Source organism: Pseudorca crassidens, chromosome 1 (genome assembly GCF_039906515.1).
Source record: "Pseudorca crassidens isolate mPseCra1 chromosome 1, mPseCra1.hap1, whole genome shotgun sequence".
NCBI classification, from domain to species: domain Eukaryota; kingdom Metazoa; phylum Chordata; class Mammalia; order Artiodactyla; family Delphinidae; genus Pseudorca; species Pseudorca crassidens.
Window position 1 is genome coordinate 25,857,656 of NC_090296.1, and position 18,241 is coordinate 25,875,896.

An 18,241-nucleotide genomic window follows, 5' to 3' on the forward strand; every position below is an offset into this window, starting at 1 on the left:
AGAGAACCCTCATGCACTGTTTGTGGGAGTATAAATTGGTACAGTCAGTATGGAAAACACTATGGAGATTCCTTTAAAAATTAAGAATAGACCTACCATATGATCCAGCTATTCCACTTCTGGGCATTTTTCTGAAGAATACAAAAACACGAATTCAAAAAAGTATATGCATCCCTGTGTTCACTGCAACATTATTTACAATAGCCAAGATGTGGAAGCAACCTAAGTGCCCATCAACAGATGAATGGATAAAGATGATCTGGGGCATGTGTGTGTACACTAGAATACAACTCAGGCATAAAAATGAAATCCTGCCATTTGTGACAACATGGATGAACCTTGAGGGTATTATGCCAAGTGAAACAAGTCAGAGAAAGAAAAATACTGTGTGATTTCACTCATGTGAAGTCTACAAAAACAGAACAAAATGAACAAAACAAAACAAGAACAAACTCATAGATACAGAAAACAGATTGGTGGTTACCAGAGGGGAAGGGGGTTGAGGGATTGGTGAAATGGCTGAAGGTCAATTGTATGGTGATGGATAGTAACTAGACTTTTGGTGATCACTTTGTGTAGGGTATACAGATGCTGAATTATGTTGTAGTCCTGAAACTTATATGTTATATACCAATTTTATCTCAAGGAAAGAAGGGTCTCTTAGCAGTTCTTTTCTGCTATCATGAAGGCTTAACTGTAAAACCCTATCTCTTATAATCATGTATCTGAAATGCCTTAAGAGCTGCCATCCTGATGATGCATTATCAAGGAATATATATATTCACAAGATGTGAATGTACATATTTACTCTGCTTCTGATATCGATTGTATTTAAGTGGAAATTCAACTTGTTTGTGAAGAATTTTCAGTTTGTGACATGGTATTTCAAAACAGGTCGAAACTGCAGAGAAATGAAAATCGAGATATCAGCGAAGTCATTGCTCTGGGTGTGCCCAATCCTCGGACTTCCAATGAAGTTCAGTATGACCAAAGGCTCTTCAACCAATCCAAGGTACAAAGAGTCTAGAAATAGCATATATTAGCTGTTATATGAATACCAATCCTCAGGGAAAAGGAAATTAACATACTAGTATCCTCCAATTTTAAAGACCACTATGCTAAAGCAGTCAGTTGTTAGTGAGCACCACACTTAACCTAAGAACCCAAAGCGGGTATGAACAAAAGTTAATGGACTTTGTGACTGTTCTTTAATGACCTTTTTATTTGCAGTTCAGATTACTGAAAATGTGAGCTATAAATGAGCAAGGGTTTTTACTCTTCACAAGAATGTAATCAGATTCAACTTTTAATAAATAATAACGTACATTTTTAACATCCTCTATTTTTCCACAGGGTATGGACAGTGGTTTTGCAGGTGGAGAAGATGAAATTTACAATGTTTATGATCAAGCCTGGAGAGGTGGTAAAGATATGGCTCAGAATATTTACAGGCCCAGTAAAAATCTGGACAAGGACATGTATGGTGATGACCTAGAAGCCAGGATAAAGACTAACAGGTACCAAGGCAGACAGTTTAGTTTGTGTCTGCACCAGTGAAAACAAAGTAGTTCATGGTCGTTTCTTTTTCCTTAGATTTGTTCCCGATAAGGAGTTTTCTGGTTCAGACCGTAGACAAAGAGGCCGAGAAGGACCAGTTCAGTTTGAGGAGGATCCTTTTGGTTTGGACAAATTTTTGGAAGAAGCCAAACAGCACGGTGGCTCTAAAAGACCCTCAGATAGCAGCCGCCCCAAGGAACATGAGCATGAAGGCAAGAAGAGGAGAAAGGAGTAGATACTTTCTTCAGAGTGAATGAACTATTATTCATAACCCTAATGATGAAAGTCATATAGGGGAACACTTTGTAAATGGCCAGGATGAAAACAAAATCTGGGTGTCAGAGCCCAGCACTACTTTTTATTATAGGAGAAAGGGGGGATGGAAAAATTCTACTTTGAATTATTTAGTTTTTTTTAAAGAGTGGGTTGTGTTTGTGCTTTCTCCCACCTTTTGGCATTTACAGAACATACTGCCCCACACATGAAATTAAGGCCACTTCCCTTTCGAGTGACATTAGTACTTTGGGGTTAATATTTTGTCTAAGAATGACTGCTTACAAATAAAGTTAGCCCAACCACAGTGCGTAGAAAGAAGGATGTTCACATATTGGAAGTGTCCTGCCAAATGATGTTGGCCCCTTGTGCTCTGTTTTAATTTGGAGTGGGGAAAGTAAGCTCTTGCTTGGTGCAACTATCTGTTTCCAATAAAAACATTTAGACAGAATTTCCAGTTTTGTTTACTTTATTTAATAGGCAGTGATGTTCTCAAAAATCTCTCTCTTCATCAGATGTTTGGTCCCCTTGCAAAGCTTTGGGTTTTTGAGCTTGAACATGGAGCTGGGAAAAAAAAGCAATCACATAATAAGCACTCTAAGGAAAGGCAATGTCTGCAAAAACATTAAAACTGAAAACTGTTGTTTTATTAGGGAGTCAGCACCAGGAAGTCAAAGGATGTTATTTGTTCCTTGTACTTAAGACTCTCTGAACTTCAATTAAAAATTGTAAATCAGTCTGGCCCAAGATCACACAGTAAGTGGAAAAGCCAGGATTTCAACCAGGGTCTCCCTGCTGTTTCCACCGTTCTGTGTTGCATATACCTTGCTAACCATTAAAGTGTCTTCTTGTACTTCCCTTTCCAGACCTTTTAGAACTGGGCACTCTCCCACCACCACCATTCTTTAACAAACATTAAATTACACATCTTCCAAAGTCCCTGTCATTTCACAGTTCTGACCTATTTAACTGATATACAGAAAGCTCATGACATGATACAGAAAAATATTTACCTTTACTCCATCAATAACGTGATTTTCCTGTTGTAGTGCATTGTGAAGTTCTTCTTCTGAAGAAAATTGAATCCAACCCATACCTCTGTGAAAGCCAGTCTCTTTGTCCTAAAAATTCAAAATTTAGGAAGAGATTAATAATCATGAACTTGAGAAAGTTTCCAGGAGTTCCAAATCAAACTACCAACTTTTTCATCTGCCAAAATGGAGTAAAACACATTTTAATAAATATAAAAAACCCTGCTTTAATACAAATACTCTCCTATTTACCCAAAGCTTAATCTCTTAATCATAACACTCTCTCTGCTTCTCTACCGCCACTGGAGAAATAAAATATGAGTAAAGAGCTTTCTCTGTCATTCTAGATATAAACCATTAACAGCAACAGTCAAGCGAAATTTTGATCACATAAAGAAGTACTCTTCCTGTTTCTAACTTCTTCACTTCTAGAAACTAGAAAATTAACCCTTAAGACCTAGGTGCATTTCTAGTAATTTCTGAGATTAACTACCCTCATCACAACTACCATCATTATCATCACATGCTCCTAATGAAAAAGGGAAAAAAAGTTACCCTTATTTACCTAGTTCTAGACTTCTGGTTAATTTAAGCAGTTCTGCTACTTCCCTTTGTGCAAAAGACAGAGTGCTTATCATTCAACCTATACATCAGATTCTATATGTCTTATACATCAGAGATTCTAGTGTGCTTAGACGTACCCCGCCCAGCCCTCCAGCCCTTCTATGTAAAAAAGGCCAAGATGTCTATTCACTCAGTGTACATCATCAGTCTTGTTACAAAGTTATGTTGTGCTCTGCCCCCAAAAACACATTCTTGGAAATTGCCCCCATATACCTGGAAGGTAAGTTTATAAGTATTAACCTAGAACACAGGAAAAGTTTCTGTTAATGTCCCAGTGATTCACTCCTTACCTGAGATAGGACGATTTCTAAAGCACTCTACTCCAGGTGGCCATTTCCATTTGTAAAGGCATTAACATTTTTGTGCTAAAATTTAGATACTATGTATCTAAAATTGGAACCTGCATTTCTAACTTGAGTACAATGAACTTGTTACTAGAAACTAATTTTCTTCCTGTTACACATTACTTAATTTTCCCAAGAATCAAAACCTCATGTTTAAATCTAAAATCTGTTAACTCTGGCTCCTAAATTCTTTAACCAAGAAAAATGTTACCTTTTGGAGAAACTTTATTTTTTAATATTTTTATTTATTTTTTGGCCACGTGGCATGTGGGATCTTGGTTCCCCAACTAGGGATCGAACCCTTTGCCCCCTGCAGTAGAAGCACGGAGTCCTAACCACTGGACTGCCAGGGAATTCCCAAGAAACATTTTTTTTAATGCTCTTCAAAAAATACAAAGTTCATCACTTTTTTTGGGGGGGAGGGTACACGGACCTCTCACTGTTGTGACCTCTCCCGTTGCGGAGCACAGGCTCCAGACGCGCAGGCTCAGCGGCCATGGCTCAAGGGCCCAGCCGCTCCGCGGCATGTGGGATCTTCCTGGACTGGGGCACGAACCCGTGTCCCCTGCATTGGCAGGTGGACTCTCAACCACTGTGCCACCAGAGAAGCCCAATTTCATACACTTTTAAAACTATTTTTTATGCTTATAGATTTTCATGTCTGTAATACGCATGCTCATTTTTTTAATCAACTATAAATCCCATTGTATCAATGAATTAGTATCTATTTAACCAACCCCACTGATGAACACTTAGATTTTCCAATTATGATATTATTAAACAATGCTGTTTTGAACATTCTTGACCTCACATTTCTGTAGAATAAATTCCTAGAAATGGAACTGCTAGATCAAAGGCAAATTCTTACTGTTAATAGATTTTGCCAAATTACCCTTCAGTGAAGGTATCAGTTAACTTCTCAACAATTTCAGTACCAGTTTCCCTACACCTTTACTAGCACTGGATATGCGTAATCTGTTAGATCTTTGTAAGGCAAGTAACGTTTAACCAAGCGTTAAGAATTTAAGTTGATACTTTACCACAGCCTTTTCAGTGCCATGAGGAAAAAAGCAGTTTTAGTGAAGCATGTGTAAATCTGTGTATTCACATCACACACCCCAAAAAACAGTAATCTAGAGTCCACAGAAAAAGACAGCCCAGGATAAAGTAGAACAAATCTATAGATTGATTTTTTTAAGACTTTTTTTTGGAATTAAAGGACTCCATTACTTTTTTTTAACTTATTTACTTATTTATGCCATACCCCGAGGCTTGTGGGATCTTAGTTCCCCCACCAGGGATTGAACCCACGCCCTCCACAGTGAGAGCACAGAGTCCTTACCACTGGACCGCCAGGGAATTCCCTATAGATTGATTTCTGAACCCTTATGAGGAGGCAAAGAAAATGTAACAAATAGAAACACACACAAAAAGCACTCAACTCAATGAGGATAAAGGTTAAAATATTCTCCACCAGTTAGTTTTATGATAAAATTATCCTCTACTCTCTGAAGTCCTTATTACAACACTGTAATAGACAAAATTCCAAAACAGCCCCAAGATCTCCATGTGTCCCACCATGTTGACCCTGTATAATCTCTCCCCTTGAATGTGGGCAAGGCCTATGACACGCTTCTAACCATAAGAATATAGCAAAAGTGATGGGATATTGCTCCCTTGATCAGGTTATACAGCAAGGATGATGGCGTGTCACTCCAAAGACTACATTATAAAACTATCTTACCAGACCAGAGAAACTCCCTTGCTGACTTTGAAGCAAGCTGCCACATGGGAGAGAAGCTGGCTAACAAGGAACTGCAGGCAGTTCCTAGGAGCTGAGAGCAGCCTCCAGCTGAAAGCCAGGAAGATAGCAGACACCCCACTCCTACAGCTGAAAGACTGATTCTACCAACAACCTAAGGGAGCTTGGAAATCAATCGTTCCCAGTTGAGCCTCTGATGAGACTGCAGCTCCAGCTGACACCTGATCACAGCTACGTGAAACTCTGAATAGAGGACCCAGCAAAGCTATGCCTGGACTCCTGATCTGTACAAACTGTGAGATAATGTATGTGTGTTGTTTTGAGCCATTAAGTTTGTCATAATTTTATGCAACAATAAAAAACTAACACAAATACCTCAAATACCTAGGATAAGGTTTATTTTTTTAAAGCAGTATCACCCATAATTTAATCAACAAAGACTGAACAGCTTCACTTCATTACAAATTCTATAAATTGATGCTTTCACACAAAAAAATCAAGAATTAGAGGATAACATTATTACTTTTTTTAAAAAAGATAATACTCACAAAAGGAACAGTGCACTTTCGTACATGGCCAAATTGTGAAAAGTGTTCTCTCAGTTCACCTGTGTAAGAAGAGAAAACTATTAAGAGTTGTTAATTTTGTATCCTCCATCCTAGATTGATATAGAAACCAAAAGGGCTCCTAGAGCTCCCAAACTTCTTGTGAACAGGAGTTACTTTGTATTCCCTTGAAGCCTTAAGATCTAGGAAATAGCTATGGTATTGATTATAAAATTGTAATGTACTAGATTTGGGAAGGTGATGAGGTGGGAACATGGACAGATAAATTGCTGAGTTGACTGTAATCTTCATCCCCAGCAAATACTGAGTGTCTTCACCACACCAGGTACTGTGCTAAACGCATGGATTATAATCCCTCAGAAGATTACACAGAAGACAGAAAAACAATTACAGTACAGCATGTTGTTAGCTATATTAGAGATTTCCAAATAAAATCTCAATTTACTTGCCTTTCATTATTTACAGTTTACATTGGGTTATATCGTTGTTACTCTTAAGTTTGTTGAGTCGACCCTACCTATCCTTCCTGCCTTACTTCCCATTGCATGCCCATAGTTACTTTCTAGTACAACAAATGAAAATCTGTGTATCTGTCCTGTGGATTCCTGTCTTTGCCTGCTGTTCTTTCCCTTTAACATGTAGTAATCCAATCTCCTTTTGCCTAAATTGTATCTATCCTTCAAGACCCAGGCCAAAAACATTCACAGATTTTATTGGGCTCCTACCGCAAAACAAGACAACATACTAACCCTGTGAGGCCTCAAAGATGAATAGTGGATTATTTTAAAGATCAAAAACTACATGATCGGCGTGCCCGCGTCCAGGAAGTGTGGGGTGACGCTGTAAACGCTGGGGTGAGAGACTAATGTGTGGAAACTCTGCACCCCGCACCTGCTGCAGTAGCTGTGCAGGGCTGGGTGGGTGCGGGATCCGTATGTCATGATACTCTCGGCGCCCAGGAAGAGCGTGAAGCGTGAGACTGGGACGAGGAAGTGTGGGTGCTACTTTTCCTGCACAGCCTGGAGCTGCAAACCAGAACTCACAGGTTTGCAGAGGCCCAGGCTCAAATTTAACCGTGCAGCAGTGGCTCACCCCCAGTGTAGTTCACCAGGCCTGGGGACTCGAAGGTGTCCAACAAACTTGGCCGTATGCATGCAGCTGAGGCCTCACAGCTTCCCTAATGTCTCCAGCACTCTGGCTGCGCGCCCAGGTGTATCTCATTGAAGGGGACACGGAGGGCGCCGGCAGCTTCGGGGCTTGCTGCACACCTTTGAAGCCCGCCTCCCCCAGAGCGTCTGCTGAATCCTTACCAGATCCCACCTGGCCGCCGCTGGCCTCCTCCCCGCCGCGTGGCTGCCCACCCGGACTTGGATAAGTGGGTACCGCGTGTCCCTGACCGGATGGCTGCGCAGATGGCGGCAGGATCCCCGGTTTCCTTTTGGCCCCGAAGCTGAACGTTCGCGCTGCTCCTCACTCTGCCCAAAGTGCCTGCAGCCTTCAAGTGTGTGCCCACCGCCCTTGGTTTCCCAGTAAGTTACTGAGCAGCCTCACTGCATCAGCCCGACCGACCACTTGTACTGTGAAGAGACCCTTCCCTGGCCCTGTGAAACAGCCTTTATTGGCCTGCGACGCTGGCTGAGCCCATCAGCTGCTCCTTCTCCTAACTACTGTTTGTTGTTGACGCAAACCAGCAGCCTAACCTTAAAATACTGAAACACTGAAAATACTGCTGACCTTTTAGCTAGCAGGCAGCAGCAGGCAGAAGAGTTCAAAATAAGCATTGTTGAGGCGCAGTCCGCTTGCGCCCCGAGCCGCGCACGCGCGGTGACGGTAAAATGGTGGAGTTGGTACCTTTTGCGGTTCCCATCGCGGGTGACAAAACCTTGCTGGTGTGCTGAGCTCTGGACCCACGGCCGAGGCCTTGTAATCTTCTCCCAGTTTGGCCTTCTGTATTCGGTCCGAGTCTTCCCAAACGCAGCAGTGGCCGGTCCTGGGTTCTATGCCATCATCAAGTTTTATTCAGCAAGGGATGCCCACAGAGCCCAAAAGCCATGCGTCCAGAAGCAACTTTTTCAGACATCTCCAGTGAAGGTTCGTCTCGGCACCAGACATAAGGCGGTTCAACATAATACGCCTGCCCTAAACGGCTCCAGATGCCAAGAATTGGCAAATTACTACTTTGGTTTCAATGGGTGGTCAAAAAGGATCATCAAGAGGTGGTGTTGCCCTCCCACGAGTGCAGGAGTCCCGAAGTTGGCATGGCTGAGGAACCTTTGGATAACTTGCAGGAAGGGTCATTATCATTCCTTATGAAAAGGAAGGTAACCCAGAAGGTTGCTGTTCAGAAGGCTATGAGAGATGCATTCCAGAAACTGCTGACTGTGGTTTTAGAAAGTGGTAAAATAGCTGTGGCATATAGACGGTGTGAAGAGGTCACAGATGCTAGAACCGAAGAGGAACTACAGGATTTAATTCAAGTATGTGGAGATAAAAACTCAAGGGGTACACAGCCAGTGTAGCCATAATTCAAAACAACCAGCAGGATTTGGAAGACTTTGGCATGTCTACTCAGCTCTGTCATCCTTCGGAAAAGGTGAAACTCTGAAACTGCTTTGGAGGCAGGGAATTTCTAGGACTTTTCCAAGTCCCGAGCCTTGTCTCTGGCCCCTTATTTGAAGTTTGGAGAGCAGGATTGAGGGCCATCAGTGTACGTCTACAGTTGTGGACACAGGAGAAGACACAGGCCTTTTAGAACTCCCCTCTAATAGAATTGCAGGGATTTGGGAAGAAAGTAACTATGGCCTTAAGTGTGATTATGCTACAGTGTTTAAAAACTATTCATGCCTTTCAAGTAACGTATATTACCCAGATCTCAGCATCTCATATATATCTTGTGTTAAATATTTTGCCGAAGAACCTTTCTGTAAACCAATTATATGGATGCCTCAAATTAGGGATTAAGTTGTCAACGTAATTTCTAAAAGAAAACATTAACGTACTGCATATAGGATTTTTATTAAAAAGGAGCAAAAAATGTGTTTCATGTCATTGAGAGCTTAATTTGGGGCTAGATTTCTGATTATTTAACTCACCCCAGTGTTGCAAAGTTTGTTTCGAAGGGAAGAAAGTAGAGAAAGAAAAGGTGGTTATGTTCTGAAAAATGTAAAAATTTTGAAAGTTTTTCCTGTACAATATAATTATTTTAATTCAATTTAAATCAGTCAAGGAAACTTCAGACGTATCCATGTTTGGGCTTTAAGAAGTTTAGCTTCCTGTGAAATGTGAGAGGAAAGGATTCCGTATTGATACTAAAGATTTCGGAAACCTGATTATAACAACAGATCCTTTCCTAAATGAGGCCAATTTTGGAATCAGTTCCATTTAGAAACCATTATGTGCTAGGCACTGGAAATAAGATGAAGCTCCTTCTCTCTTGGAGTTTAGGTGTTAAAGGTGTACCAGACAATTAAAAAGGACTAAAATTAAATAGATTATGAAAAGGACTGTGAAGAAAGTAAATAGGGTGCTAGTTACAGTATTTCAAGAAAATTGCTTAACATGCTGACTTTAACATTCTAAGTGTCTTCTCCATGTGTGCACACAGGGTAGACCTCTGAAAAGTGACACTGTAGTTTTTTCTAGGTTAATGGCTCTGTTGAGACAAGGTGGGATGTGGGAAGTCTGCCCATGCTAATTTAACAGCCATTCACTTGCTTTTAGACTCTCTTTCCCAGAATGAATTGCTCACCTGCCCCAAACCCCTTCTACAGAAGTTCTGGAGTCATCACTGATTCAGTGGTAACCCCTAATAACAGAGTGGTGAATTAATAACGAGACGTGAATACTGAGAGTTTGGAGGAAAGGCAACATTTTATTTTATTGTTTTTTATTTTTTTAACATCTTTTTTGGAATATATTTGCTTTACAATGGTGTGTTAGTTTCTGTTTTATAACAAAGTAAATCAGTTATACATATAAAAAAAATAAGCATTGTTCACCTAGCAGAGTCAAACTGAGGCACACACAGACCTTCCGGGATGTGAGTGTGTAGTGTGTGAGTAGCTGTGCTAAAGTTGGGAGTAGTAAAGGTGATGACCCACAATACTATGTTAAAACACACCAGTGGATCCATAGAGAAACTGGATGTTAACCTCAATATAGGACAAAAAGTCACTTATTTAAATTTGTTCTCTAAGAACAGGAAGTAAAAGAAGAAACAATACATTAATTTGTCCATCTCTACCAAGAACAAATTAACAGCTCTGGGAAGCATAGATAGGAAGCTGAACCGTTCTCTGGAGATTGATGTGATCATTGGGCATGGCCAGAGGAGAGACCCCACAAAATGAACATAGATCCTCTTCCCTGAGGTGTAACAGTTAAACAGTGAGGAGTTTTCAAAAAATTGCTTCCTGAATTAGGTAGTGACATCTACACATATTGGCTGCAACCAGAGATGTACAAATCCACCCACAATCTAAATTCAGTCATTCTTAACATTTTGTCATATACACATATCTATATGCATGCATATATATGTAGTTTTTCAAAAACATTTTAAGTAAGATACACACATCAGTGCCATTACGTCTCTCAATACTTCAGCACTCCTGTCCTAGGAATAAAGACATAATTTATAGCCACAATATCATTATCACACAAGTCAATGATAATTTCCTAATTTCATCTAACTCCCAGTGTAATAGGGAAGAACTTTTGTATTCTATGACAAGTTAATCACTAAAGGGATGTTGCCTATAAAGCTTAAATTATACATAATGGGGCTTCCCTGGTAGCCCAGTGGTTGAGAATCTGCCTGCTAATGCAGGGGACACGGGTTCGAGCCCTGGTCTGGGAGGATCCCACATGCCGCGGAGCAACTAGGCCCGTGAGCCACAACTACTGAGCCTGTGCTCCGCAACAAGAGAGGCTGCGATAGTGAGAGGCCCACGCACCGCTATGAAGAGTGGCCCCCACTTGCCACAACTAGAGATAGCTCTCGCATAGAAACAAAGACCCAACACAGCAAAATAATTAATTAATCAATTAATTAACTCCTACCCCAACATCTTCTTTAAAAAAAAAAAAATTATACATAATGGCCCATCTCTGGGAACCCTGCCTCCCTGGTAATGAGTGTTAAGCTAAAATACCTTTGTTTAGCTCATAGGAAATGTCCGGACCAGGCCCACCTGTGAATGGCTGTTCCAAAGAAGAAATTAACACATCCCCTCCGGAGTCTGGCTGGAACCAGGGGTTTACCCGCTTCCCTTTCAGCATAAAAGAAGCCTGAATTTTAACTCAGGGAAGGTGTTTCTTTGGAACACTAGTCCACCGTCTTCTTGGTCTGCTGGCTTTCCGAATAAAGCTGCTATTCTTTGCCCCACCCAACAACTCATCTCTCAATTTACTGGCCTGTTGTGCAGTGAGTAGCACAAGCTTGGACTTGGTAACACCAGTATATATTTTAAACTTCCAAATTGTTTCCTAAATGTGTTTTTAAAATGTCCCCCCTCAACACAGGATCTATTAAAAATCACACATTAAATTTGAAAAAAACAAAAAACAAAAAACTACATGATCGCTTTCTCTTCTGTACTACAGTGCTTGTACTTTCACTGATTTACATTTCATGTTACCTGTTTCACCACCCTAGTTCATTTAAACCTCACTGGTTCAAAAACTGCCTATATTTGTTGTTTGTAAGTCTCCTCACCCCCACCACTATACCATAAGCTTGCCAAGTGTTTAGTCCACTATGTCCACAGTGATTGGTACACAACAGGGCAATATTTGCTGAATGAATAAATAAATGTCCAGTAATCCTTCAACCAGCCACAGGGGCTAAATTTCTGTAGTGCTCTAATAGTTAATCAAACCAGTTGGCAAGATCAGGCTCTCACACAGAACATATTACTGGAGGATAAACAAAATAGTTTTAAACCAGGTATTAAAAGTTCTAGAAAACATTCACTTCCAAAACAAACTAGCTCTAGAAAGTAACCCTTTTCCCAAATTACCTACAACTGTTATGGAAAAACAGCTGCAAACACCAAGAACAATGCCTACCACATAACAGATACTCCTTAAACATCTGCTGAATGAATGAACTGAGAGAGACTGTAGTCAAGGTCGTATTTTATACACTCTTTAAGGATCTTGAGCAAGTCCATTATGGTCTGGAAACGCATCTGCAAGATGCTTGCAGAAACCCCTCGGCCTTTCCAGTTTCACAGGGCCTAAAGCAAGACATTCTGCTGGGTGTGGTCTGAGAAGGTGGGGCACAAACTGATCTATTTCCCATTCTACTACCCACACTCATTCCATTCCTTGTTTAAGGGAGCTGACCTGATACCTGAATGTCTGCAAAAGTGACCACGGATTTTTAAAGTTTTGTAAGCATATGTAAAAACCTTAACTCAAAACTGCAGCTGACAAAAATCAACGTTGGTGAGAGATTTCAGTACTGATTACTCCCAGCCCTCTATCTCCAACCTAGGCCTCTCCCACGAGCTTCAATTTTTGTAATCATGAAAACAACTATCATTTATTGAGTATTTACTCTGTATTGAGCACAAGTCTAAGCAGTTTACATATAAATTCATTTAATCCAATCAACAATCCTAGGAGGAAGTTATTATTGACTCCATTTTGTAGATGGTGAAACTGAGGCACGGTAGTGAGCCCTTTTCCCCAGTTACTTCCGTTAGTCAGGTTACACAACTACCAAATGGCCAAGCTGGAACTCTAACCCAAGGAGTACGGCTTCAAAGTGCATTTCTCCGTCGATACACACCGTCCTCTGTCCAACTAACGGAGACCTCACAGGTTTTTCAAACTAAACACATTTAAACTTTACTCCTCATCTTCTTTCGATGTGCTTCTCCTACATTCTAACCACGAAATTCACCAACGCTAAAAACCTGTAAGTCATTCCACCCTTTCCCCCATCCGTACTCTTCCCCCATTCAAGCCATCTGTCGATTTTGTTTGGTTAACATAAGTGAATCTAACCCTTCCTTCTGTCACTACCCTGAAATCCTCACTTTTGAACTAAATCACTGAAACTACTTTTGCCACTTTGAATCCATCCTCCACCCTGCCGTCAAAATAACCCCTTCTAAATCGTTAGTCTTAAATTTCCAAGTAACTAAACCTTTAAACTCCGAAAGGCTAGAGACCGTGAATACGTGCCCCAAAACCTCAAGGGGCATCCCTACACGGCTAATTGCAAACAAACTTTTTTTCTACTCAGTGGCTTGCTCAGAAGCATACTCAGCCGCCTTAATCCAACCGCCACGCTGATTTAAGTGCTCCGCAGAAAGCAAGGTTTTTCAGGATTGCTTGGACCTAAAACTTCCGCCCTTACTACATCTGCAACTCACTCGAGGCCGCGGTCCATGGAATTTTTCTGACAAACGCAACCGGCCGGCGGATATTCGTACGCAGCGCGACCGCTCTCCTCGCTGCCGAAGCCGCCATCTTCAGAATGAGAGACCTCCAGTGACCTGAGGTCACGACCCCGGAAGAACTTGCCTGATCCGGAGCACGGAAATCAGCTTCCGGGTCAAAGGAGGCCGGGCAGCGAGATGGGGGAGATGGGGAAGATGGCGGCCGCCGTGGGTTCTGTGGCGACGCTGGCGGCGGAGCCTGGGGAGGACGCCTTTCGGAAGCTTTTCCGCTTCTACCGGCAGAGCCGCCCCGGGACCGTAGACCTGGGAGGGGTCATCGACTTCTCGGTAGCCCACGCAGCCCGCGGCACGGGGCCTGGTGCCCACAAGGTACGGAGAGAGGAGCGGCGCGCACCTCCCCGTCGCCACGCCTCGCTTCTTGGAGAGGTTTCAGTGTTCTCCTATCCTCTTTTCGCTTCCAGATTGATGGTTATTGAGCGATCCCCGCCTTCCATGGGTGCACAGTTGAACTGCCCAGAAAGTATCACACTTTGGCGATGAAGGGCTCTATTGACCATTTTTCCACGCAGCTATTCCTGGCTGCGGCCTCGGTCAAAAAATGCTTGGGAATTGGTGTTTATTACTTACATTAACTGTCCATTTGAATTTGCACCTAGATTTGTGTGAAAACCCGTAAATCGTGTTCGCAGACGTTACGGTAGCGTTCTACAGCTTGAAACCAGTTACCCGAGTCTTCCTAGAAGCCGTTGTCCATAAAAGGGCCTGTCTTCTCTGGGACTTTTAGAAAGAGGGCATTGAAAGATTCTGAGATAATCCCTCCAGGTTGAAAGTAAAGGGCAACTGAATCCAAGCATTATACATTATTTCTACCTTATTTCTGCATTATTCCTCATGGAAATTGAAGAAAACATGGGGAGAGGGGGAGGGGACGCAGGGAGAATCACAACTATAACGTATGTTTGTTTTCAATCGCTTTAACACTGAAGATAGATCCCTAATTTGCCATTGGTGTTGTCCACAGATGGCTGGTTGAGGCATTCTTTTCAAGCTTAGTAATAGATCTCAATAAAATTGGAATACTATAGTAACATCGTATTTATCTAGAACTCAGCTTCTTAGAAACTTCATTTGTTAGCAGAGATGGTCTTAGAGTTGTCAAAATAACATAGAGGAAGTCCAGGAATAGTGTACTTGGCTCATGGAAGAACCCCTCAGACTTTCATTCAACTCCTTTTGCCCATATTTTACTGTAATACTTACATAATTTTAAAATGTAAGCCACCTGAGAAGGGGACATTGTATCTGGCACAGTACCTAAAACAGTAAGTACACAGTAAATGCACTATTTATTTAGTACATAAAAACATGGGTAGTATTTCATTCTCCAGCTCAAAACAGATTGAAAGTAGCAAATTAGAGAAGAAGAAAGTTGCTATTAATAAGACATCAGATGAGAGCAGAGGAGAAAGTGATGGCTAACAGTCTGACAAGGGAGGAAGCAGACAAACTTTAAAAGGCTGAGAGGTTTGATTCAGCTTAGAATATGATAGATTAGGTCCACAGACTTCTTTCCAGTTTGAGGGTGTTGCTTAATTACAGTGCAGTATTAAGTAAGATCTATTTAAGAAATCATTATGAAATGTTTGAAATAAAAACATTCTGTTCTCTGGGTACTTGAAAGAGTTAGGTGGTCAGGACTCTCAGAGAGTTTCAGATAGCCATTTCATTATAGAGACTGGGTATACAGCAGCCACTTGTTGGTGGTTTGTCTGGAAATCTACACTCTTGGCAAAGTTAATAGATTAAGAGATCATCATATCTTTTGGGGAGAGAACATTGGAGGTATTCTAAGGCAAGCCAGACCCTAAGTTTATTACTAATGTAAGAATAGTTTGGTTTTTTTTAAATATCCTTAGTTACTTTAGTGACTGAATATTGGATTTCTCAACTAGTTTAATGAGCCATCCATAAGATACTCTTAAATGCAAAGAAACCGTCATAGGCCCCTTAAAAGCTTAATTTTTAAGTAACTAACAAAGACAAAAAGTTACAAGTTTCATTTTGAAGCTCCATCTAAGAGAGCAAATATTGTACTTCTAGCAAACAGGATTCCCAATGTTTTATTGAACCATTTTTTCTGAGTGGTTTGAGCACTCACCCTCCCCAGCCTGGTGTTCCTCATAGCTCTGTTTAAGCACCATCTGTGTACAAGTTCCTCAGGAGCATTACTGTTAGCCCTAACCGAAGTAAATAGCATTGTGACTTAGAGTATTCCATATACCAAACACCTTTCATAATTCAGAGTCCTATAAGAAATCACAAAGGTGTGGTATCATAGGAAAAGATAGTCTTAAAGGCCAAAGTCAGTCTGCTGCTCATCACTACTTCAATTTTGTATAGCTCTGTTGTGTTTTTTAGTACATAGCTGAGGAAACTGAGGTTCTAAGAAGTTAAGTGACTTATCTGAGTCATGCATTAAGTAAGTGATAGAGCTAAGTTTAGTACCCCAAACTTAGGACTCCTAACTGCCCCATATCACAAATGCCTTTAGAGGTTTGAGATTCTCACAGTTAATCTGTAAAATAGCTCTAACCCACTGACTTCTGTTTCCTTCCTCTGCCAGGTGGTCAAATCTCACCTAAATGTGTCCTCAGTCAGTGACCATGATGCGTACAGAGCTGGACTTCAGCCCGTAAGCAAGTGGAGAGCCTACGGTCTCCAAGGCTATCCTGGTGAGTGCAGTTGAGCTCAGAAGGCAAAATCAATCATTTGTCTAATTTTGGAGGAGGAGTTATAATCAAGTAAATAGACAAAGAAGAAAACTAAACACACAAATGTTCCACTCCCAAACCCCTCCTGAATTCTGCCATGTCTAAGATTTCCATTTATTTGGCATTCCCAAAGGATAGAACAGGAGTCAGTAATGCCTGCCTTATAGTGCAGAAAGTGACAAACCAGGTACGAATCAAAAATTAGGGCACTGACTCTGGACTCCTTGTTGCAGCTCTGAACATCTACTCTGGCAAAAGAAGCACTTTGAATTGATAGAGTAACTCATAATGTTCATTCAAGTCGCATAATCCCTACATTCACGAATGGCATAACAACTTAAAAATTGTTGCTATCATCAAGGCTGAATTTTTGAAAAGAGAATTGAGGTTAATGAGATCAAAAGTCCTAAAAGACTAAATAATCTAGAATTTTGAATTTTAGTGATATCAGGTAGTTCATTTTACAGGTAGAGAAATTAATGATGAAGAGTGGGTAATGTTATTAACCCTTTTTCTAGGCTCATGGGACCATTGTGTTGATAGATTAATTATCATGAATGATTTAGAAAATTTGTAAATGCCTTATTTGGCCGAACGATTTTATATTTGCATCCTGTTTCTAGAAGACATAAAGTTAACATTGCACTTGTGATTTCAAATATGGGTTAAAAGCAAGAAAAATTCCTTTAAAAAAATTAATTTTCGTTGTACCAAGGGCCAGGTCTGTGTTACAGTTATTAGTACATTATCAGCACTGAAGTATATGTTAATAACATTGGAAAGGGTAACAGCTTTAAAACTTTTATAAAAGGCCTTGTGCACTTTAGTTCTATATTAAAGAACTAAAGACCAGTTCTGTGTCTGAAGTCACAAAGAAAACAGTTGAATGGTGGCTTTTATATATGAAAGCATTGCTCTTCATGAGTTTGAGTAAATGAGGAGCATACATGAGCAGTAGTGTTTTGTGCACCTTTTGTTCTTGAATGCTGCTCTTTACCTTTCAGGCCTTGCTCTTGTTTTCACGGCTATGTTTCTGTTGTTGTGCCTTCTTCCCTTAACAGATTGTTCAGACTACAAAGTTATCAATCCCACTTCGGTTTTCTGTTGTCCAGATTGGAGTATACCTCATTTTATTGTGCTTCACAGATACTGTTTTTTGTTTGTTTGTTTTTCTTTTTTACAAACTGAAGGTTTTTGGCAACGCTGCATTAAGCAAGTCTGTCAGTGCCATTTTTCCAACAGCATTTGCTCACTTTGTGTCTCTGTCACATTTTGATAATTCTCGTAATATTTCAAACCCTCCACCAGCAAAAAAAGTTACAACTCATTAAAGGCTCAGATGATGGTTAGCATTTTTCAGCATTATTTTATATAATTAAAATAAATTAATTAAATTTTTTAATTAAAGTGTGTTCATTGTTTTTTTAGACATAATGCCATTGCACAGTTAATAGAGTACAGTAGAGCATAAGTATAAGTTTTATATGCACTGGGAAACAAAAAATTCATGTGACTTGCAATATTTGCTTTATTGCCGTGGTCTAGAACCAAAGTCGCAGTATCTCTGAGGTATGATTGTACTTGCTATTTGAGGTTTCCTAGGACTTCACACTTAAGCCACATCATTTGAGCTGGTACCTCATTGTGTTATGTTTCCTGCCATTGTAAGCTGCATTTAATTGAAGTACAATGTCCAGAACATGGGAAAGGAGTCTCCTCTTACTCTGACTTGATCAGAAGGATTATGTTTACTTCCGGATCCTGCTTATTCTGAAGGAATCTGAGTATACCACAAGCTGTCCTTACAAGAGTGAGCAGGAAGGTGATGGGTCTGAAGACCAGAAGCTGAGCCTGGGGAAGAGTAGACCTGAGTGGGAACATGACAGCATCAAACATTTGAA

General features: G+C 40.7%; 3 protein-coding genes and 1 pseudogene across 5 annotated transcripts in view; 3 read left to right on the top strand and 1 right to left on the bottom strand.

The window, feature by feature from the left end:
* SNW1 (SNW domain containing 1) overlaps positions 1 to 2,281 on the top strand; it is a 36,086-nt gene extending 33,805 nt beyond the window's left edge. Inside the window, exons 12-14 of the mRNA XM_067729157.1 lie at positions 895 to 1,012; positions 1,354 to 1,517; positions 1,594 to 2,281. Of these exons, the coding sequence (XP_067585258.1) occupies positions 895 to 1,012; positions 1,354 to 1,517; positions 1,594 to 1,792 (481 nt within the window). The 3' untranslated portion in view covers positions 1,793 to 2,281. The remainder of the gene's footprint in view (positions 1 to 894; positions 1,013 to 1,353; positions 1,518 to 1,593) is intronic.
* On the bottom strand, positions 2,282 to 13,696 carry SLIRP (SRA stem-loop interacting RNA binding protein). 2 transcript variants are annotated; one of them, XM_067729213.1, is made up of 4 exons: positions 13,543 to 13,696; positions 6,140 to 6,198; positions 2,844 to 2,951; positions 2,282 to 2,394 (listed from the first exon to the last, which is right to left on the bottom strand). In XM_067729213.1, exons 1-4 carry the CDS (start codon positions 13,637 to 13,639, stop codon positions 2,323 to 2,325), a joined length of 336 nt encoding a protein of 111 aa, XP_067585314.1. In that variant the 5' UTR covers positions 13,640 to 13,696; the 3' UTR covers positions 2,282 to 2,322. The 2 variants fall into 2 exon arrangements, with proteins under 2 accessions (XP_067585314.1, XP_067585304.1); XM_067729203.1 differs by having other exon boundaries at positions 6,140 to 6,216; positions 13,543 to 13,676.
* LOC137219911 (RAD52 motif-containing protein 1-like) lies at positions 7,993 to 9,290 on the top strand (annotated as a pseudogene).
* Positions 13,697 to 13,715: 19 nt separating the features above from the next.
* The window catches only part of ALKBH1 (alkB homolog 1, histone H2A dioxygenase), a 29,850-nt gene continuing 25,324 nt past the window's right edge, over positions 13,716 to 18,241 (top strand). Inside the window, exons 1-2 of one of the 2 annotated variants that reach the window (XM_067729179.1) lie at positions 13,716 to 13,938; positions 16,193 to 16,301. In XM_067729179.1, the coding sequence (XP_067585280.1) occupies positions 13,747 to 13,938; positions 16,193 to 16,301 (301 nt within the window). In that variant the 5' untranslated portion in view covers positions 13,716 to 13,746. The remainder of the gene's footprint in view (positions 13,939 to 16,192; positions 16,302 to 18,241) is intronic. The other variant, XM_067729169.1, reaches the window with a different exon arrangement.

What these genes read in the sequence shown, in the direction of transcription:
- SLIRP (XM_067729203.1), bottom strand. Translation starts at nt 13,639, where the DNA reads ATGGCGGCTTCGGCAGCGAGGAGAGCGGTCGCGCTGCGTACGAATATC. An exon ending in TCCATGGACCGCGGCCTCGA is followed by an intron (nt 6,217 to 13,542) that starts GTGAGTTGCAGA and finishes AACTCTTAATAG; the next exon opens with TTTTCTCTTCTTACACAGGT. An exon ending in GAAAGTGCACTGTTCCTTTT is followed by an intron (nt 2,952 to 6,139) that starts GTGAGTATTATC and finishes TTGAATTTTTAG; the next exon opens with GACAAAGAGACTGGCTTTCA.